Here is a 24072-nt window from a genome sequence, read left to right as displayed (position 1 = left end):
GCAATTTATTGCTTTCTACACAGACAAGTAGGCCCACGGTGTGTGATGACACAAGACAGAAAGCAAAGATAATCTAAAGAGAAGCGAGGCACAGGAACCTGGAGTATGGAGACAATAAATACTCTTCGTGAGGAAGACGACTTTGGTGTGAGACATAAAATTGTAAGGAAAGAAAATAACTCACCCAAGGAAATTGTAATCATCATTCACAAGTGGCCCTTTATTAAGGATGTCTGTCTACATGCTGGATTCCAACTCTAACTTGAAGAAGACCCATAATGGATGGAATATGTCATCTGTTTAGACCTAATTAAAATTTTCTAATTGCTGTATTAAGAGGGGAGTACACACTTTGCTCAAGTTTATCTCCATTCCACTGGAGATGAGGTGTAAGAGGAAATTTGCACATCAAAGCACCAATGTCATATATATCTGATAGAAAATGGCACAGGTGGCAAATGCAATTGCTTGTTTAGCTTTTGTCTCAGAATACTATTTTTTTTCCCTTGCTCAGGTAACTTTTGCATAGAAATTATACAGAAGTACTTGCTGATTTGCTCGAAATATTAATACATAGTAGGGATACAAGCTTATTTAAATATATTTTATAATAAATAGTTGATTCATTTTGACCAAATTGAAAACAACTATTTTTACACATCTTACTACCCAAGTCAGTAATTATCATGTGTGTTTGCTTCATGTTCTCCTACACCTACTATGGAGTGACAGAATAATCATTAAATTGAGAGGCAATAAGCTGTATTTCTGTTCCCACAGTGTCAAACCTCCAAGTAACCTGGAATGAAATCATTCAAACACTCTGGATCCCTAAGGTCTTTCCACTCTAAAGTTCTAGGGGTTTTGGGCCTCCCTGGTGGCGCAGTGGTTGAGAATCTGCCTGCCAATGCAGGGGACACGGGTTCGAGCCCTGGTCTGGGAAGGTCCCACATGCCAAGGAGCAACTAGGCCCGTGAGCCACAACTACTGAGCCTGCGCGTCTGGAGCCTGTGCTCCGCAACGAGAGAGGCCGCGACAGTGAGAGGCCCGCACACCGCGATGAAGAGTGGCCCCCACTTGCCGCAACTAGAGAAAGCCCTTGCACAGAAACGAAGACCCAACACAGCCAAAGATAAGTAAATAAATAAATTAAAGTTCTAGGGGTTTTGAATACTATCTCAAAGACACTTTCTTAGTTAATTCACTAGAAATTCTCTGGTTGCTTTTTAAAAATATAAATGCAAGTACAAAAATGCTGTAACAAGTAATCTAAGATTATTATTTTCAGCCATCCAAAAGCACATTTCTCTTACGAGCTAAAATGTAAGATGAAAATTCCATTAAAATTGTTGGGCATTAAAGAGTTAAAAGTTACTCATGTAGAATGTCTCAGCTATAGGCTGCCCCACTCCAATAACTATACTTCCACTAGAATGAAGAAATCAAGAGTTGTATAAAGTCCAAGAGTTTACCAGCATTGATCCTACATAAATAAAATGTGGGAATAACTGGAAAAAACCAAAACACTAACATTTTTACATACAAAATACATAAAAATAATTAGGCAAAAAGCTTAGTTTAAGGAGATGGAGAATGTGGAAGTCTGTGTTGAAATGTAGAGACATATTTCTGACGTGTACGTACCTCCCAAGAGCAGATTATGAATCATCTGTGTTTAATGTGTGAGAATATATCACATGGATATAAAACATGAATAGTTAGGGTCTTATAAAATATGTTATAGACTGATGTTCAGAATAAACACAAGGTGAATGAGCTTCCTGGTTCAAGGTGATGACGCAGGCTATGGCAATAGGTCCACCTTTAACATGCATGGGATCTGCAGTGGACACCCCAGTCTGTAGGTACAATCCCATCTTCATCTCCATGGTCATCTCGTAGCTAACCTTGCAGCTCAGGGTATGCATACCAGCAGTGCAGTCCCTCCATGAGAAGACAGAACTGGGGAAGAGGTGAGGAAAGACCCCTGAAGCCAGCTTGGAGCTGCATGATCAGAGTAATCTGAGATTTAGAACCGGGAACATAGGCTCTGAGTGGGCATGTCCTTTTAGCTCTCAACAGACTCCTTGCCAAATGGGGCGGGGTGTGGCCTGAGGAAGAACAGAAAAGAGCCAGCTAATGTTCATCACCCAGAATCTCAGTGTGGTGTTACATAGCTGATTGATCAAAGGAGAGATAACTGATTAAAGATAAGCCAACAGGATTATTGCATTTGGGACTGAATGTTGTACCAAGACACACAGAAATAGCAGTTCTGGGGGGCACAGGTGTCTAATGGGCACTTCACTGGAGCAACTTTCCATGAGCCCCTGTTACTTAGGTCCTTGGAGCTTATTCATTTCAAGGATGGCTTACACAATTGTTTCTTCAATTCTCTGATCCATCCCAGAATCTTTAGAAAAAATGACCTCGATTTATTTGATTGGTAAAATTGGTTTCTAGTACGTGCACTAAAAAAGGATATAAACTGTTAGTTGCATCTATTATTACCTTATCTTGGTCCTACTTTAGGAGTGCTGCAACAATAATCAATGATATGTGTAATAAAGGAAAACAATACCACTTCGAGGAAATATACGGCCTCCTAAAAATATAAGATTCTAGAACCTCGTTGATATTGATACCATTAATGAGTTTTAATGAAGAATAAGATTTTTGAAGTGCTGAGCAATCTGATTCAGACTTCTGAATTGGTTTGTCTTGTCTATTATTTGTATAGTAAGGTCACTGCAGGACACTGTTAAATAATTTTCAACTTACATGCAAATTCCAGCATCAAACTGTGATCAAGTTATGTTTTTCTGCATAAAACGAATACAAGTAAGTCTAATCACCCCATAATATTATCTTTGACCCTTTCCTTTGAACGCTGCCATATATGTGAGATGTATAAAAATTTAATTTGCACTGTATTTTTGACATAATATTTCATTCAAATCTTCAGAATTTAATAAGTTTACTGTGGACTAAAGAAAAATATTTTGATGCACTTTTTAATTGTTTACAAAGAGTTTAGCCACAACAAAGAAACTTTACGATATTTTTTAACAAAATCTTAAAATCTCCCTGAGTAATATCTCTACCAGTTGTGTCATTTGGCTAAAGTAATTAATCTCTCTGAGGCTCAGATTCCTCATCTGATAAATGGAGATACTGAAGTTACAACATGAATAACAGAGGTGTATGAACATTAAATGAGATCATGTATGCAAAGTTTTCAGTACATGCTTGACATTTAATAATTAGTTATTTAATGTTACTTTTTCCAAAGTTTTTCTTGATTCTTGAGAACCTGACCTCTCAGAACCTTAGTTTCTTTATCTATAAAGTGGGTTCTTATAAGATTTAGTGAAAGGACTTCCCTGGCGGCACAGTCGTTAAGAATCCGCCTGCCAATGCAGGGGACACAGGTTCGAGCCCTGGTCCGGAAAGATCCCACATGCCGCAGAGCAACTAAGCCCGTGCACCACAACTACTGAGCCTGCGTGCCACAACTACTGAAACCTGCGCGCCTAGAGCCCGTGCTCCGCAACAAGAGAAGCCACCGCGATGAGAAGCCCACGCACTGCAACGAAGAGTAACCTCTGCTCGCTGCAACCAGAGAAAGCTCGCGTGCAGCAACGAAGACCCAACGCAGCCAAAAATAAAAATAAATAATAAATAAATTTATATGTAAAAAAACCAAGATTTAGTGAAGGTAAAGCATATAAAGCTGGTAAAACTGTCCTTGATTTAGAGATATTAAAAGTTCTAATTATTTTTGTAGTCATCCTAGGTCAGCATTCTCTCTACAACAAAACGCTTCTTTGAGAAATCATTAATAACATTTTACACTATCATTTACTTTCTAAATAGTGTTAGAAAATGCTATCTGTATTAAGAGATATTAATTTTTCACTTACAAAGGATTGGGTACTGGTTTAATCACTTTGCAAGGATTAAATCAATAGATTTCCACAATAATTCAATTGTATAGAAAAGGCATAGAGTTGTGAAGTAACTTGTCCCAGGTCACACACCTGAGAAACAGTGAAGTTAAAATTCAAACTGAGCTAATGATTCCAATGCCTATCATGTTATATAACCTCTAAGCTATTGCTTTTCCAATCAAAATGGTGATGAAAGAATATAAATTGCATATTCCATGATTTTAAGGAAATTTGAAAATGTTTAAAAGTATTTAAAAATACAGGATTTCTTGGAATATGAGATAATTCTTAGACTAGAAACTCCTGGAAGCTCACTTGATCCACTGTCAAATTCAACATAATATTTAAATTGCTTAATATGTTGCATAAGTTATTTTAAAGATAAACTCACCAAATAGTACATTATGTCCAAAAGAATAAAGCAGGACTTGACATCTTGAGAAAAGATGTACATTTTAAGTAGCTAAACATTAAAAAATGATATAATTTTCCATAAAATACATTATAAAACACTGCAAAATACCTTTGTGTTAGTAATGTATTTTACATTTACATTTTAAAATATTTTAAATAATATTGATAGAAAATCTTTTTTTCACTTCCTTTTTTTGGCAGTATGAGATTTTAGTCACTGTATTAAGGCCAACTGAGAGAAAATATCTACAATCTGTAATAAAATACTGAAATATATTTTCAAATGCAAGACTCTTCAAAGTCAGAAATGAAATGAATTCAGCCAACTGGAATTTCTATTGAAATCTGGAGATAACTTCACGGGCTAAGGACTACCCAGGGCAGGAGATTTATTGGAGGTTCCCACACAAAACTGGAATCAATAAGGTTTATATTTGCAGCTTTAGAGTAAATGAGAAATAAACCTGCCTCTCAGAAGTGGTGGAGATATAGATATACATGAATCACCTGAATATCTATCTCTCTATCTATCTATCCATCTCTATAGATATATACCAATAGGAGATCTCCCTCTCTCTCCCTCTCTCTCCCTCTCCCTCTCCCTCTCTCTCTATATATATATCTCCTGAATCTAGAATTTATACAGAATAACAAAAGGCTAACAGGAGCCAAGACACTCCTGAAAAAAAAAATCAAAATCAAGAGACTATATACTTCAGATAACAAAACTTATTTAAACATTATGATAAATAAGAGGTGTGGAATAACAGAGATAGACTCATAGACCAGAGAACATAATAGAAGACCTAGAATTGAACCCCATGTGTTTAGATATTTGATTTTTGGCAGACTTGGCATGCACATCAGAAGGGAAAGAATGGACCTATCATGTATAAGCAGTCTTCAGGCTAAGTTATGGGTGCATCAGAGAGTACATAAAAATTGTTGCAAGGGAGATAAAGGCATACAGTTTTAAGGAAATCAATTTCTAGATCTTCGTTTCCAAATATGAAGCTTCCTGAAATTGATGTGCCAAGAATGCACCTATGACCATCTTGGTTCTCCTTCACACACTCTTTCACAACCACACTCCACGCTTTATAGAAGGTAGCGCTTTGCATCTTTCCCTCTATTTGACATTCAAAAGTATACATGGGCAAGTTGTGACAGTAGAAACATGATAATGTTTAGCTCATTTAAAGTCTCACTTCTTTTATTCCCTATTTTCAAAGAATGTTTCAGCCTGATGGAGTTTCATGAGATTGAAGGGAAAAAATATTAGCATGAAACAATTTTATCATGCAATGCTATTTACTAACAATGCATTCATAACTAAAAATAAAGCTATATTTTAAAATGAATAAATCTGAATATATAAGTACAAATATAAATAACTTTGATATTTTTAAGCTCCCATCGAAGTGTGAAAGTTTGATACAAATTAGCATTGCTCACAGTGGAAGCTAGGGAAACATGCACATCCATAGAAAAATGACTGATGTACTGTGAATAGCCGGAAGTTAAATGTTCATTTCAGCATATCAGAAAGTTGATTCCCTGTAATGACATCACTGTGCTTCATGAATGAATGTGACGGAAGAAGCCATTGTTCAACAGAGTGCATCAAAAATCATGGTAGATTAAAATAATGCTATGCCTTAGAGCAAAGAAAGGTATGTTACTACTGAGATTACAACAAGTGAAGAAGAGTTTGTTGAAATTTAGACACTTTTGCACAAGTATATTTGGACTTACATTGGGAATAAGGTATTTTTATAAATGTTTATATATTTGTATTTACATTTGTTTATTTTTTCTGATATAGCTGCTCAATGACTAAGCAGAAGGGTGCCCTTATTGCTCATATTCATTCCTTTACTCTTTTTAAAAGTATTTGCTTAAAATTCAACAGCAAAAAAACCACACAAATAACATGGACACAGGACTTGAAAGATATTCCTCCGAAAAAGATATACAAATGGCCAAGAAGCACTTGAAAAGATGCTCACCATCACTAATGCAAAATAAGGAAATGCAAATCAAAACCAAAATGAGGTGTGACTTTACACCCATTAGGATGGCTACTATATTTTTTAAAACCCCCAAAACAAAAAACTCCAGAAAATAACAAGTTTTGGTGAGGATGTGGAGAAATTGGAATGCTTGTGTAGTGTTGGCAGGAATGTAAAATAGTGTAGTCACCATAAATAATATTGAGTTGGCCCTCAAAAAATTAAAAATAGAATTACAATACGATCCAGCAATTCCACTTCTGAACATATACATAAAATAATTGAAAGCAGGAACAAGAACAGATATTTGTACACCCATGTTCATAGCGGCATTATTCACTATAGCCAAAAGGTGGAAGCAAATCAAGTGTCTATTTTTTTTTTTAAAGATTTTTTTGATGTGGACCACTTTTAAAGTCTTTACTAAATTTGTTACAATGTTGCTTCTGCTTTATGTTTTGCTCTTTTGGCCGTGAGGCATGTGGGATCTTAGCTCTCCCACCAGGGATCGAACCTGCACCTCCTGCATTAGAAGGCAAAGTCTTAACCACTGGACCGCCAGGGAAATCCCCCAAGTGTCTATTGACAGATGAATGGATAAACAAAAAGTGGTATATACATATAATGGAATATTTTTCAGCCTTAAAAAGGAGAGAAATTCTGATATATAGTACAACATGGATGAACTTGGAGGATATTATGCTAAGCAAAGTAAGCCAGTCACAAAAGAACAAATACTCTTATGATTCCACTTGTATGAGGAAACTAGAGTAGTCAAATTCACAGAGAAAGAAAGTAGAATGGTGCTTGCCAGGGGCTGAGGGTAGGGGGAAATGGGGAGTTATTGTTTAATGGGTACAGAATTTCAGTTTTGCAAGATGAAAAGATTTCTTGGATGGATGTTGGTGATGGCTATACAACAATGTAAATATACTTAATGTTACTGAATTGTACACTTAAAAATGAGTAAGCTGGTCAATTTTATGTTCTGTGTATATTGCCACAGTTTTTTAAAAAATTAAAAATATTTGCTGATTGTCTACTGATAGGCACTGTTCTAGAAGCAGGTATTATGGCAGAGCCTGACTTTATCCTCTGCTTAAATTTGGAAACATTTTTACTGACAAACAAGCTTTGGATTGCCAAAAACATTTAACCTTGATTTACATAAAATATAGGATATTGCCATTAAAATGGAAAATACTATTGTCTAGGATATTAAACTTTCATATTTTAAAAAGAGACATATAAGGAATAAGGTATAAATTAATATTCAGCAATTATTGCATCTAGAAGTGGGACAGCTGTCGGGAGGACGTGTATTTACACACTTACGTAAAATTTAAAAATATACTCAGGCTTATTATGATGAAAACCAGCTGGTTTGAAAATGAGAACTGTTTTGAATTTTGTCTAAAGCTTTTTCTGCACCTATTGAGATGATCATGTGATTTTTTTTTCTTTTATTTGTTAATGTGGTGTATCACATTGCTTGATTCGTGATACTGAACCATCCTGGCATCACTGGAACGAATCCCACTCGATCATGGTGTATAATCCTTTTACTGTGTTGCTGAATTCAGTTTGCTAATATTTTGTTGAGGATTTTTGTGTCTATATTCATCAGTGATATTGGCCTGTAATTTTCTTTTTGTGTGATGTCTTTGTCTGGTTTTGGTATCAGGGTGATACTGGCTTCTTAAAATGAGTTTGAAAGCATTCCTTCCTCTTCAATTTTTTTTTTTGAATAGCTTGAGAAGAAAAGGTGTTATATCTTCTTAAAAGTTTGGTAGAATTCACCTGTGAAGCCATCTTTTCATGTACTTTTGTTGTTGTTGTTTTTTATTACTGATTCAACTTTATTACTGGTAACTGACCTATTCATATTTCCTTTTTCTTCCTGATTCAGTCTTGGGAGACTGTATGTTTTAAGGAATTTATCCATTTCTTCTAGGTTGTCCATTTCATTGGAGTTTAATTGTTCATAGTACTCTCACGATCATTTGTATTTCTCTGGTGCTGGTTGTTAACTTCTCTTTCATTTCTGATTTTATTTTTTTTATTTATTTTTTTAAATAAATAAATAAATTTATTTATTTTTGGCCGCATTGGGTCTTCATTGCTGCATGTGGGCTTTCTCTAGTAGTGGCAAGCGGGGGCTACTCTGCAGTGTGCAGGCTTCTCATTGCGGTGGCTTCTCTTGTTGCGGAGCAGGGACTCTAGGCGCACGGGCTTCAGTAGTTGCAGCATGCAGGCTCAGTAGCTGTGGCACACAGGCTTAGTTGCTCTGCAGCATGTGGGATCTTCCCAGACCAGGGCTGGAACCCGTGTCCCCTGCATTGGCAGGTGGATTCTTAACCACTGTGCCACCAGGGAAGTCCCCATTTCTGATTTTATTAATTTGGGTGTTCTTTCTTTTTTCTTGATGAGTCTGGCTAAAGATTTAACAATTTTATTTGTCTTTTCAAAGAACCAGCTCTTTGTTTCACTGATCTTTTTTTTTTTTTTTAGTTCCTATTTCATCTATTTCTGATCTCTATTATTTCTTTCTTTCTACTAACTTTAGGTTTTGTTTATTCTTCTTTTTCTAGTTCTCTTAGATGTATGGTTATATTGTTTACTTGAGAATTTTCTTGTTTCTTGAGGTAGGTCTGTATCGCTATAAATGTCCTTCCTGGAACTGCTTTTGCTGTGTCTCATAGATCCTGGATTATTGTGTTTCCATTTTCATTTGTCTCCAGGTATTTTTTTTTTTAATTTCCTCTTTGATTTTTTCAGTGACCCATTGGTTGTTTAGTAACATGTAAAGTATGCTTGAATCATGTGGTGAATAAACTTATTTTATCACAAATAATTGACAAAGGTATATTAAAATTATTTGTTTCAAATTTCTCACATCTTTGAGTATATTATGTTTAAAAAGGAGCCACTAAATGGAAGAGTAAAAAGGATTACTAATAGTGTCTTTTAAAGTCTTGTTACATAAATCATTCTTGGATATTATTCCCACAAATTGAGAGAATGAATAATTCTACTGACTATATTGTAATAAATGCTTTTATAAGTCAAGTGGTTTCTAATTTGTCGCTTCCAAAAATTTGAACAGTGACTTAGTTTTCAGATGCTAGATCAAAAAATAATTTTTGATTATAAAATATTGTGATTTTTGACTTATATTTTTGGCAATCCAGTTCAAGCACTTGAAGGACGATGCTGTAACAAAATTCAGTCTTAACAAACATCACAATCTTATGTGAATAAGGTGTCTTAGCACTTATTTCAGTAAAAGCAAAAATTAGAATTAAATTCTTTCTTATTCTAGGAATATTCATTCATAAATACATAAAATTGAGGTAACGAATGAGTCACAGTTTCATGCGTAGTGAAGAATCTCAAAAATACTTTAGCTAAAAAAGAAGCAAGTCACCAAAAATACATACAATTTTACAGTATGACTCTATTTACATAAAGTATGAAACTGGACAAAATTAAATAATATGATTTAGGAATATAGTTATGCCAAAACTAAAATTAAATTCAAGAAGACGATTATCATAAAAGGCAGGGTAATGATTTCCTCTAGCGGAAAAATATATGATTGGAGAAGTGCATATAAGGATTTCCGAAGTACAGGTAATAAGAATAATTTCTGTAGAGTAACTTGGGGGAATCATTTTAATATTAAGCTAAAAATACACATTTAAAATACACTTTTATATGTATAATAAGGGCTCATATAGCTGGCTGCACATTAGAATTATCTGAAGCTTTAAAAATTATGGATGCCTGGAGCTCACATCCGGAGATAATGATTTAATTGGTCTGGAATGGGGCCTGGGAAGAGATATTCTTTTAAGCTCCCCAAGAGATTTTGGTGTGAGGCCAGAGTTAAGGGCCACAAACATTGATGCATTTCACAATAGGAAGTAAACCTGGTTAAAAAAAAAGAAAGAAAAAGAAAAAAGAAAGAGTGGGGGAAAAGAGAGAGAGAGAGAGAGAAAGAGGTTGACCAATCCTGGAAAGTGGGAGATTCTGAATTTTTCAGATCATCTAAACACTGGGGCTATGTTTTATGCCTTTTTGAAGGCCTCCATATGCTTTACTGAGCATACGTTATGTTCTCATGATCTCTTTCAGACATTGCATTAACGTATTGGGCAATTGCATCCAATGCTCAAAGAAAGCTGTATTCCACTCAACTTCATTTCAATGTGTTTATAATATTTAATATATGAGATAACTTTCAATGATTCAACCCATAAAAATATATCTAGGCATAAAATAACACACTCAAATGACCTAGAAATATATTAACAAGAGTAAAAAATCAATTAATGAATAATAAAATTATTAATTAATACTTTCATATTTTTGTTTTCTTTTTTTATTAGTTCAACCCACACATTTAGCTTTTTATAGATTAAAAGACCCTTTTAATACTTTGGGCTATGCTTATATTTAAAGCAATTAAGGAAATGAAAGCATCACCCTTCCAAATGAATTCCCACGAGTCTTTGATAATCAGGATAATCACCTAATTCCACATTTTAATTTCCACTAGATTGGGACAATTAAGAGAATTCTAATTAACCACTAAGCACTAAACAATTGAAATGAATGTAGGGTGTTCCCTCAGTGCAAAGTACAACAGATTAAAAAAGAAAAGAGTAGATTACAATACTAGGAAAGTAAAATGTACCAGCATGTTGCAAAGGAAAAAGCAAACAAACAAACAAACAATCTTACAGTGACTTTTCTTTCTGGTAGAACACTTGGGAAGAAGGAATAACCAAAAATATAAAGCATAATTAAAGTTAATAAAAATATATGTGGTGATGAAGTAGTATGGTTCAAGAACATTTAAATATAAGCACCAAAATGTAAAGATGGAAAACAGAAAGAAACATGAAGAGTATTTAATCTCAGGGTGTTTCTTAAGCTAGACAACAAAGCAAACTTATAAAGTAAAATCTTGATTAACTTAGATTAAATAAATTGGATGAGGATGTTTTCATCAAAAGTACCATAAACAATATCAAAAGACAATAAAAAGCAAGAAAAGCATACTTATATTTTATCTTATAAAAGAATGTTTATATAATTAGTGAAGAAAAAGCATGTCCAAATCAATACAAGAAGCGAACAGCTCAACAGAAATTTTTGACAAGGAAATGAATGGGCAGTTCTCAAAAGATGAAATGTGAATGACCAACGACAGGCTTACCGGTTTAAAGAAAAAGATTTAACTGCATTATTAACCACATATGTAAATTAAAATGCTATATCTATCATTTCACCTACTAAATTAGAAAAAAACTCCTTGCAGAAATCGAATGAAAACCGATGTTGAGCAGGATTTAAAGAAATAGATAAATTAATTTATCTAAACTAAAAAGGGAAAGCAATCTTGATGGAAGAGATGGGGGTTTAAGAAAGGTTCAAGGTGTTGAATTACGGAGACAGGCGAACATGGCCAAAGGCTGAGGAGAACTAAGCAATAAGCAACCTTAACAGGTGGCATGTGAAGAAACAGCAAACAACAGTGGATGAAGGGTTGCCAGTGGAAATTTACATTTTAATAATCATTCTTATTGACATTATATATTAAAGTCATAATTTTGTATACCCTTAGACTGGGATATTACCTGGTAGGAACTGGTGGTAGGCTAGTCATTCTCTAAACAAATGTCCATTTCCTTCCTCATCCTTAGTTTTGAATAAACACATTTCCTAGATTTCCTTCCAGTTTGACCATGCAACAAAATTCTGGCTAATTAGTTATAGGTGGAATTGATGTGCAACAGCTTCAAGGAAACCTTTTAAAGGACAGTTGGTATGTGCCCTTTGCTTTTTTCTCCTACCTTATTTTTTTCCTGCCAGCTGGGAGGTTGACATCATGACTGGAACTAAAGCATCCATCCTGAACTAGTGTCTCCCCCCACTAGTTCATTCAGCCATCTTCCCCTCTCTATTTCTGTTGCAATACTCTAGCGCAATTTATTACTTTTTACCTACTCCATTAGACCAGCCATCTATTGGAATAACCAACTCATCTGTGTACTTATTTGTGGAGGTATTGTATTAGTACTTGTTGAATGAATACTATTCTAAGAATACTTGTTCAGTGAGTCGAGAGTGGACTTGTTTACCCCACTCCCTTCATCTGATGACTCCCCCTCATCCCCTCATCCATATGGTCACCAAGGTGGGAGCTCAGTAGGCATGTTTGTACATATCCCTGACATCAGACTAGTTAACTAGTCTGAAGATGGCTGTTTGACCCAAGATAGGTCAATTGTAATCACCTACCAGAGAATTTAGAAATATAACTAATGGGTTTTTGCAACAGTGTTTTGAGGCTCTTGAATCCTGCGGTGTAGTCACATTTTCTGCCTATGTATGGTGAAGCATAGAAAGCTGGTTCCACAGAGAGGGGCCCGAAACAGATGTGCAGAGGGAAGCAGTTAAAAGAGACAAGAGGCACAGAAAGATCACAGCTCAAGTTCCCTCTTTTCAATCCCTGGTTTTAGAACCTTCCTGAAGCTGAACTGCGCTCCTGAGCTTGGGTTTCCTGAGGTTCCTCATACCCTTAAATAAACTCTTTATATTTAACGCTACTGGCAATTAAACTAGACCTAATTAAACTAGAGGCTTCCCAGAAATGATCATGAGGATGTATAAAGACTGAAAGGCCAAAAAGTAAATGAGTGGAAAGAAATCCAAACCGCACTTTTTTTTTTTTTTTTTTTTGCTGAGCTCCTTCCTGACCTTTTAATCAACAGTTTAAAACTGTATTTCCCAGTTCCTCTGAGGCAACTTTCCAAACAATGTGTGTGACTCATTTTGCTCAAATCCCTCAAGAATCCCTTCTGTATTAAACATCTTTATTCCCTTCTGAAAAGAGATGTGCTGGGTCTAGTTTCATGATGTCAACCACAATGGTAGGTGTTCAATATATATTAGTTTCCTTCTATTGTCTTGAAGTTCATGTATGCTACGCAGGTCTCTGTAAAACAGTGAAGTTTGTATGCAACTAATCAGCGAAGGAATTAAGTCAATACAACACAGAATTTGTGTGGATGCCTGCATGATTCTTCCCTCTACAGTAATGTCTTGTGCCTCCAAGGCATAGCAGATGAGAGGGAAGGACACTAACACAGCTGAGCCGGAGAGCCACAGAAGAATGACGGGCTGTTGAGTATGCACCTCACCCCGTCTTTCTTTTCTCTGTTTCTCCACATGCTCTCTTTTGGAAATGCTTATTTGTTGTATGTTTTTAAAAATTTTTCCTGGTCTTTTGTCACTTTTCCCATGTCTCCATAATTCAACAGCCTTAAACTTTTTTTTACACCACCCTTTCATCAAGATTCCTTGCATCGTACCCTACCCACCTTTTTAGGTAAAGTAGTACATTTGCTGAAAAGTTCCTCTATTTATTAGGATTTTAAAATGCTTTAAACTGTGCCTGTATTTTTATTATGGTTGCTTTTGTTTATACTAGTGCTATATAGCTCGGTTATCTATGCTTATAGTGGTTTGACCTAATCCTGTTTTCCCATAAGCCCTTTTATGTGATCATTCAAAATAGGAGATTTTTTAGAAACTCATGCATGCCTCTGTGTATATGTATGTGTGTGTGTGTTTCATCAAATAGATAAAAAATTGGTTTCTGGTCCTGGCCTAATATTTGTGCATGTATAAATACCTGTGGATTTAGTTGAAACCTATTTATGTTTGAATCACCTGGATATAAATTTATTGAGTTCCACATCTACTTATTTTGAGTACACCTGTAGCTTGTATATCCTACATATATATATATATATATATATATATATATATATATATATATATATATATATATATATATATATACATTTGTTTCAGGACTGAAGAGTTTATCTTTCAATAGTGTAATGGAAAAAAAATATATATATATCAGTGTAAAATGGAAGTCTCATTGATAAACATTAATATTCACTTTGATTAGAAAATAATTAATAAAACATAATTCAGTAAAAATTGAAATGCCATATTGTCACAAATTCTCTATGTAATCGTCTTACTGATCTAGATATTAAGTGGGGAAATGTTCATTGTAATTGAAACAAATTCTACTTAGAAACTGCATGAATAGAGGATAATGTTAGGATTCAGATTTACAGTAGCCTTCATTTGAACCTAGGGACATTTCAAGGGCTGTTTAAGGCTTACTAAAACGTATGCTCAAGTAATTATATTTTCTTAATATTATGAACGAGCCAAGTTATATCACTGTGCTTGATTATAATCAAGTATAATCACATTAATTATAATATTCAGTTTATCACTATGATATGATTACAGTTACATCTTTAAATGTAGACCTTTTGACATTGAAATGCTAATTTTATCAAGATTATTGAAAGATAAAGTAATATCTGATATTTTCTAGGTATGTAATAATGGTTGCCTTGAACACAACATTAAAGTAATTAGATCCATTCATGGTTTTGATTTTTTAATTTAAAATCGCTGATTAAAGATATAATAAACTCAATTACTTAGTCCTATTGCCTAAAATATGGTCATGGAACCAGGAATAAGAATCTATTCCCTGATTTTACGAGAAGCAAATAACTTGGCTCTCAGGCTTAATGAAGAACAATGTTGTTGGTTGACCATGACAAGGAAGTCTCTCCCCTGAGGCCTGGCTCAAATGAACTCAAGCAGTAAAGCAAAGTGAGGGCTACAGCTGTCAATGACTGGAAGGAGAGGGTTGATGCCACAAGGACTTTCTCTACTTATTGGTTTTGAATTTTGTTTAGTGTGGACTTCATTTTCTGACTATTTTCCCCATAAGACTGGAGCTAGGGATGCTGTTAGATGTTCTTTCTTAACATATTTGGAGTATTAGAATCTGAAGGGTACATATATTTTTTATATCATAGCCTTAACTGTAAATAATATTCTTCTATTTAAGGTAGGAAATTGCACTGTGTGTTAGTTAGATCTGACTAGATTATAAGACACTTAAAAAATAATCTCCATATCTCAAAAACACCATTTTTTGGGTCACTTGCTATATATGTCTAAAACAAGTTGGCAGAGGGACTTTCCTCTACAGACTCAAGGGGACCAGGCAGAGGTAGACACATCACCTGGAAAGTGAGGTGTCCTCTACCACAGCAGCAGAAGGGAGACCAGGTGGGTTGTACACCAGCTTGGAAATGCTTCAACCTGGAAGTGACACATCTCACTTCCTCACAGCACTCTGGCCAGAGCTTTTTTACACAGATCCACCTACCTGAAAGGGTCTGGGACACATGGGGGAGAAAATGGATATTTCGAAAATAGTAAATATCTCTATAACGTACAATGGTAGGTTTAAAATTTTTGCAATAATTTGTTTATAAATCAATGAATTGAGATCACCATTCTTCCCTTTTGATAAAGAATTAAACTTTTGAATCAATAAAAATTAGTTACCTTTCTTTGACTGAAAAGTCAAAATGCTTAATTTCTGCATAATATACGGTATATACTTAGTAAATATGCATTTATGTATGGATGGATATCTTATTGATACTGATATGTAAGTTGGGAGAGGAATATGATCAGGATATATATTAATTATAATGAAATATTTTTAAGCATGACTTTGATACTTTTTGTTAATCAAGAAAAGATATTTGCAGAAATGTAAAGTAGTTACTTCAAGTTAAGACTACTTTTTCATAGTCTTTTTCAGGACTATTTGAGAACCACTGGGCATTTCACCAGCCAACAGATAAAGTTTCACAGAAAGTATCAGGTTTAATTTAGAGAGATGAATTGGCTCTGACATATAGAATATATTTAACAAATTGCATCAATTCTTGGCAGAAATTTTTAGCCTTATTTACAAAAGGTGTTTAAGAAAACCTAGAATAAAAAGTTATATATAATCAGATAAAGAAAGAAACTGCTGTGAACTGGATCTCATTCAAGTCCTATAACATCCGTTCATAAAGTTTGTTTTATTTTCCCTCCCTCCTCTTACTGAAAAACTTTCTGATCCAAAATAAAACAAGTCTGTAACAATGAAGACTGGTTGAACATTAAATTTTTAAAAAACAGGATATACCATGTTTAAAATATTTCAACTAGTGTTACTAAAACACATCATTGTTAGGAGTACAAGTGATATGTCTGATATTGCCTGTTTTCTTTCAAGAGCATTTGAAACTACTGGCAAACTAGATGTGGCAGGTGTTGTCTGATTGCTTTTACGCCATAGTATTCATCATGATTTTTGTAGTATTCTATGCTGTTACGGCTAAATATAGCTGTTTCTGTGCCATTAAGCATCAGTAAAGAAATCAAGCTGGCTGGTATTATTTAGTGTAACCTCTGGATCCCTCAATTTTCCAGAGTTGTAATGAAAATTAAATTAAACATGATGGTGAGGATTTCAATGATAATCATGTCTAACATTTACTGAGTAGTTACTACGAAGAGAGTTACTGTTCAAAGCTCTTGGCATATATTAACTTGTGAAATCCTCACAATTACCCTATAAAGTAGGTTCAATTTTTACTGCCATAAAGAAACTGAGATAAAGAGTTGATAAGCACTTATTCAAGGTCACACAGCAACTAAGTGGCAGAGACAGGATTTAAACCTAGGAAGCCAGAGTCCGCTTGCTTACCCTCTGTGCTGTGAGATGATCGTTAGTACAGAGCAGGTGTTTCTGATGACAAAGTTCTGCATGATGAGGCCCACTGCCATCTCCCCACCCTTACTTCCTTCTGCTCCAGCAAAACGCTCCCTCCTAGTAAGTCTGCCTTGCTGGTCCCGAGACCTGGAGTGCTTTTTTCAGGGCATTTGCGTGGTTGCCTCTTAGTACATTTAAGCCTTTGCTCAACTGTAACTTTCAGAGTCTGTTTCTGACTACTCTATCAGGGTAATAATTCTCCCTCACTTTCTCCCTATATCATTCACAGCACCTAATACTACATGACACAATATTACACATTACTTTGCCTATTGTCTGCATCAGCCAGCAGAATGTAACTCAATGAGGGATCTGTTCTGAATTTTCACACATGTAACAAGATTTGAATAAATGTTTTCTATCAATCCATCTGTCTGCCCATCTATTTGTCCATCTATCTATCCATCCATCCATCCACCCATTCATCCATCATTTATGTACCCTTACATTATACAGCGCTACATATTATCTAGCCATTAGTTATTAAAAATAAAAGTCACTTTTAATTATTTCTTTAGGGTGAGATATTTATTTTTTCTACTGACCATCATCTTCCTTTCTTTTTTCTTTTCTGACACACATTTACTTTAAAAGAAAACTGTGGGAGACCTAAATGCAGCACTTGGAACACTCACGTGTTGAGAAGAAATACAGCTTTTCATCTAAACTAACTGAAGAAACTAAGTTTTGAAGTCACTCCACAGGGTTCTGTGTATAGATTTATGTATTTGTGAACTCTGTATAGAGCAATCACTGTTTTGTGATCTCCCAAGTTCAGTTTAATTCAGAGTGATGCTGCCCTGAAATCATTATCATCAAGCCACTATTTTTCACTCCAAATCAGTTACTGCTGACAGTACACTTAGGAGTCATACACACAGTTTTCAAGGGGTTACAATAAAAAGGAAAGTCTTTTCAAGTTATGTGTGAAGACAATGTACTAAACATCTGAAATTATAATGATTTTGTCTTCTCTTACTTTATCCCCAAGGTATTTCCTTCCTTTCACATTTAGGATTATCTAGGGAACATGATGTGCTTTGCTCTGTATGAATTTAGAGACAGACAGAGTAGCTACTGTGCTACTGTCTACTTAGAAGATTTTATTGACTTCTGGAAGCATTTGCTAGTCCCTGAATTATTTCTTCCTTTTCCCCCAATGGAAAACTGGTCATCATTCAGTTGGATCTTCCAGACTTTTCAGTGGAAAAGGCAACGTCTTATAATGTTATCGGCTCCCACCCTGAGGTCCTGGGTTTACCAGTGTCTTGGAGACTGTTCACAGAGCAGTCCTGGCAGCAGAAGGCATGGTGACGGGGGAGAGGCACACGGGGAAGAGGAGGAAATGCCGGGCGTCAAGAAAGGGGCAGTGAAAGTGGAAATGGAAAAATCAGGAAAAGCCAAACGCTGTGTGACACAGGCATTTCAGCCCTGCTCCGGGGAGGTGCACACAGTTCATTGCACAGAGTTTTCTGCAGGCTAGCCAAGCGATAAAGGCTTGCTGGACATGTGAACGGAACAGAACAAGCTTTTAAACGTTGATATGTTTAAAGGTGTTGTGCCTAGAACAATGTCAAGATTTTTGCCAATGTTACTCATCTATATTTTAGCCAAAAATATTCAGTGCTTTCTGTACCCCATGCATTCTTCAAAGTACTTCATATAAAGTAAATGATTTAATCCTTGTGAGAGTTCTTTGAGGTGGAAGCAGTATTCTCACCATTTTCCGGCTGAGAAAAATAAGACAAAGGAAGATTACATAACTTACCTAAAACCATGGAGCAGGTACAAGTGGGTAAACCAGGATTTGCACCTAATGGTCTTGTTGCAAAACTGACATAAATAATATTTAGTATTAATAGTAGACTCAATAAGTATCAGCTGGATGATTGTATGTAATAAATGATTGCACTTAATAACTAATGTTGATTGAAAATGAGTAACCATTTAAATTTAGAATTGGCACTTTTATAAATTACAGTGATGGAATATTCCTTTCCTCTCTATATGAATTCTCTTTCTACTTTTCTATTCCATAGAATGGTGGTTGCATTTTATAAGATTTTTGTACAAATCATCTTTAAATCAACTTGAATTTAAAAAGAGGAAATAACTGAATTCATAATGTCACTTTGTAAAAATGAATAAGCTACTTGCTTCCAAAAAGGAGATATGCTTCTTAATGTATCTTTGGACAGAACAAAGATATGCCTATTCTTTTACTTTATTTTTCTTTTTAGAAAAATATGATAAATTTGATAGTAAATTGAAGATAGCACCATGATGTGTTCAGAATGCAAAGAAATAAAAAAGCGTATATCTAGCTTTATGTTGGCCATGTACTAAATATTATCTAATAAACTGAGTTATATGTTTTTGAACGGAAAGTAAAAAATAAATATGAAGCTCAAGTAGCTTTCTTATTTGCGGGTAAGGTAGATAACCATCAAATATATATCTCATCTATATCCTCTGCCTTCTCCACTTTCACTCTTAATCAATTTAAAACTTTGTTCTGCATTACTTTGAAGTCTAAAAAACTATGCAAACATTACAGAGTTGTCAGAAAGTCCAAGAAAAATTTCAGAGGTAGTCTGTTAGGACCCTAAAAAGGATTATAAGTCTATAGATTCTATATAAATCTATAAAAATATGATGATTTGCTTTTTGAAATTTCCTGGCTCTATTCCCCTCCAGCTCTTTGATGTGGGTCTTCACTATCCTTCATCTGTATTTAGTCTATTTAATTTTGATTCTACTCCCAGGGATGTTTTTATTTGTTTGTTCATTTTTTGTTTTGTTTTTGAATGCAGGCTACTGTCCTAGAAAGGAATCCTGATGGATCCCTTTGAGTTTTCATGGGGTCTAGACTGCTCTAGCCCCGCAGACCTAACCACAGACCCCTTGGACCCACTTATTCTAAAAGTGGGTGAAACCCCTCCCAGTTTTACCTGTCATTCTCAAACCATGTGACTGCATTTTTCCAGTGAATATCTGTTGGCCCTTTCATGATTCTCCTGGCTTCTCTCTTATAGACATAAACAGCGTACAGATCCTGTTTATACTGGGTTTTATAGGGATGTATTTTCACTTAATTTTGTTGCATATGTTTTCCATAGCTTATAGGCTTTGTTAACTAGGCTTTGACTTTTTAAAAATATTTATTTAAAATACTCTTTAAAAATTGAAGTATAATTTACATACCATTAAGTTCACCCATATAAAGTTTACAATTTAATGGCTTTAGTATATTTATGAAGTTGTATTACAATCACAATAAAAATTTAGAATATTTTCATCACCCCATAAAGAAACCCCATATTCATTAGCAGTCACTCCCTACCCCATACTCTTTAGCCTTAAGTAACCACTAATCTACTTCTGTCTCCACATATCTGCTATCCTGGGCATTTCATATAAATGGTATCATACACTATGTGCTCTATTGTGATTGGCAGGATGTGACAGAGAAATGAACACTGCCATTTTTTAAGTTCTTCATCTCAAGTGGGGAACAGCAACAATTCCATGATAGATTTTATGGTGACCTGTTTGCATATGATTTGAAGCTGGTTTCCTAATATGGGGCAATAAAGCACCACTTGAAAATATGGCATAGTTAATAATAATGATGATGGACTATAACAATAAAATGTAATACATAAATTTTACTATATGCCAAGACTATTCTAAGCACTTCTCATATATTAACATATTTAACATTCACAGAAATCTATGACGGAAGTGCTATCTTTATCAACCCCATTTTATTGATGAAGAAACTGAGGCAAAGTGAAATGAAGAAACTCACCCAAGCTACTCAGTGGCAGAGCCAGATTCCACATGCAGGTAGTCTGACTGGACACCTTGTTCCTAACCGCTATTCTACACTGCCTCTCTGATGTTTAGGTGTTTTGTCAGATACCATTCTCTTCCAAATTGGCAATACTAGAAAACAACATAGGGTAACTTATGCTCTAATTTGCTTCCTGTTACTCATTTTTCACAGCACTGCTACTTTACTGGAATATAATTTAAAACTAGGGGGACAAAAAAAATCATTGTTTTTTAGTTCCAAACATAGTCTTTTAAACTTTTGCAAAATACTTTTTTTCCTATCTTAACTAAAACATAATTTGAAAATCCTCGTTATTTGTAGCAGGCTGGCTATTTAAAAAATGGTTACTTCTTCCTAAAATATATTCGACATACAGTTGACCATATTCACTACAATTAACCAAAATTTGCCTCTTTATTTATGACAAAGAAAGCCTTAAAGTAGTATATCACTAAATGTATAAGACATTAAAGTATTAGTCAGTACGGTGAATGTTTGATCAACTTGAACGAAATGAGTTATAATCATGTAAATTTTCACAGGACTTTAAGAGAAGAAGGGAAAGAAATGAAGGGAAAGGAACAGTCCACATTTCTACATGAAACTTGGCAGAGCTGGGATAATAACTTTCAGTTTTCTTCTGCCCTGAATCAGCCCATCCAAGAATCATTCTTCTTCCCTCGAGAGGAAAAGAATCTCTCCTGTTTAATAAAAGCTTCTTTCTTTCTAAAAATCTTAGAAAAAGCTTTGAAGAATTTTTCCTTTTGAACTTGCCAGAATCATTTATAAGTTGAGTAACAAACTCTAATAGAAATTTAGCATATTACTAGGAAAGTTACTAGAAAAGAGTTTAAAAAGCACGTTCTAAGATACCTTTTCATGATTATATTTTCAGATCCCATTTTCTGTGGCCCAGGAGCTCTCTCCTAAACATCTCCAAGCCCAAACCCTGTCTTTTGCTTGACATAGATACCTGGGGCTCTGTGTTCCCTGTGCTCACCTAGGGTGCATGAATTCTGATTTTATGTAATATATATGTACCTATGTATATGTGTGTGTATGTATGTGTATATGTATGCATGTATGTATATATATATATAGTAGCTGAATATCAGCCGCCTTTGCTGGAAACATGGTGGGGTGTGTGGGAGAGACTCAAACGCCAAAAGACTGACTTCTAAGCAGAATCCTTTTCACCAGCCCTGGTCTTAAAGAGAGCAAATGCTTTAACAGCACCAAAAACCAAAGTCACATTTTTGAACTGCCTTGGTGTAGTGATATTTTAATATGAAAGCAGCAACAGAATTAAACAGCATTCAGGTTTAGCTCTTCAGTCCCAGGGGCTTGCCTCTAAGTGAGTCAGTGTAAGAAACCACAGAAGGCATATCTTTCATGGGCAGGATATATCACACTGTACTATTTTGGAAATCAGATAGAATGACTCCTCAGAAAGAAACTTTGCCAGCTGTGAAACTGTACAAATGTATTTATAATTATTCTTGACATTTTCTGGGTAGTTTTGTAAAGAAAATCTAAGTGTAATTATACTTCACATTTAGAAGCATGATAAATGATAGCATATTTTTTCAAGCTACTATTCACTTGCTAGGGTAGCATTTTAAATCCCTTAAGCATAGCTCTCAATTTAAGTTCTGCTTGAATTATACCTGGTTGTATGTATTTCTTATATATCCACTAACTTCCAGCTTTCTAACCCTTTTTACTGATTCATTTAAAATTAATTAAATTACATAAATGTATGTGAATATTAGGCTTATATTTTAAACTTTGTTGAAAATTAATTCAAAGGACAACACTTTTGCAAGTTAGAAAGGGGATGATGCAGAAGGAAGAGAGGAATTACTTGTGTAATTAAAGGAAGGAGAAACTATTATCTCTTAACACGAAACTAAGTTCAACCATTATGAAATTATCTCTTTCCATTGATTTTTATGTATGTACAAAATACGTAACTGCAGAACAATTTATAAATATGAAGCAAAGATAAAATGGCTAGATTATAAATGTGCTTCCAAATGGCAGCGCTTTCCAGAAACTTACCAGTCATGCAGTTTTCAAATTCAATGTCATCAATTGCAGCTCCTCCTCCCAGATCCCTTGTTCTGATACCTTGAAATATGACTTCAAAATTCCTTAACTTTCCTAGAAGGATGACAGCCTTTTGCCAATGATCACCAGAGTTCTGCTTACTTTCTTGCCATACTTTTGATAGTCCTTTCTCTGTCTGAAGGTAAAGAAGTTTGCATTAGGCAAATAATTAAACACAAAAGAAGGAAAAAACAACAACAACAATTATTTAGAACAGAAGCATTTGATCAGTGAAAACTGATTAAAAACACTGATAATATTCATGATATACTTTACCTCGTCAAAACAGAGGCTCACTAATCTACTAAGTATTCCCAAAAGCAATACTAGCAAGATTAGCAGTAAACTTGTTTCGCTATTTTCAGAGACATCATTATTAGAAAGTGGCCTACTCAGTTAAATCCACTTCTCCTTGCTTGCACACAAAATTCTCAATGGATATTTGATGGAATCTGAACAGTTTACAGAAGCCCTGGGTTTACAGCTCTAGGTACCCTTCCCACCAACTTTCTACTCACATTCTTGAATCATTGGTATTGCACCTTCCTTTACAGAGCTTAAATAACTTACATAAGGAAAGAGAAAAGAGTGATAAGAGGAGGAATATGTGGGAGAAATCACATATCCCTGATAGATATGATAAGAAATTGTGAAGTGAATTGAGCACAGAGGGCAAGTGATCATTTCTAGGACCAGATTTCAAAAATTCGATTATATGATTATATGATTTTGGATATGTATAAAATTCTACTATAATTATTATATGAGCACCAACAATAATTATTTTATACCAAATTATTCAATGGTAAAGGAAAAATTAATTTTCTAAGAAAACTTGTTTAAATATCTCCTCTTGAGACAAAAGTTTCCTTCAGCAACAGAATACAAAGAAACTATAAGGGACGCATGCATGCACAGTTGGGGCAAATTATGAACAATAAGATACAAAAAGACTGAAACCCAACTGCCACTTCTGAGGTGCCAGGAGCAAAAGCAGGGGACTGTGCATGATTC

The 24072-nt window shown here is 34.8% G+C and overlaps 1 protein-coding gene across 1 annotated transcript in view; it reads right to left on the bottom strand.

Annotated features, from left to right (window-relative positions):
* The window catches only part of MALRD1 (MAM and LDL receptor class A domain containing 1), a 620077-nt gene that overhangs the window by 186169 nt on the left and 409836 nt on the right, over nt 1-24072 (bottom strand). Inside the window, exon 30 of the mRNA XM_068545334.1 lies at nt 23011-23194. Within this exon, the coding sequence (XP_068401435.1) occupies nt 23011-23194 (184 nt within the window). The remainder of the gene's footprint in view (nt 1-23010; nt 23195-24072) is intronic.

This window comes from Eschrichtius robustus, chromosome 1, assembly GCF_028021215.1.
Source record: "Eschrichtius robustus isolate mEscRob2 chromosome 1, mEscRob2.pri, whole genome shotgun sequence".
NCBI lineage: Eukaryota > Metazoa > Chordata > Mammalia > Artiodactyla > Eschrichtiidae > Eschrichtius > Eschrichtius robustus.
This window is presented reverse-complemented; position numbering and strand designations above follow the sequence as displayed.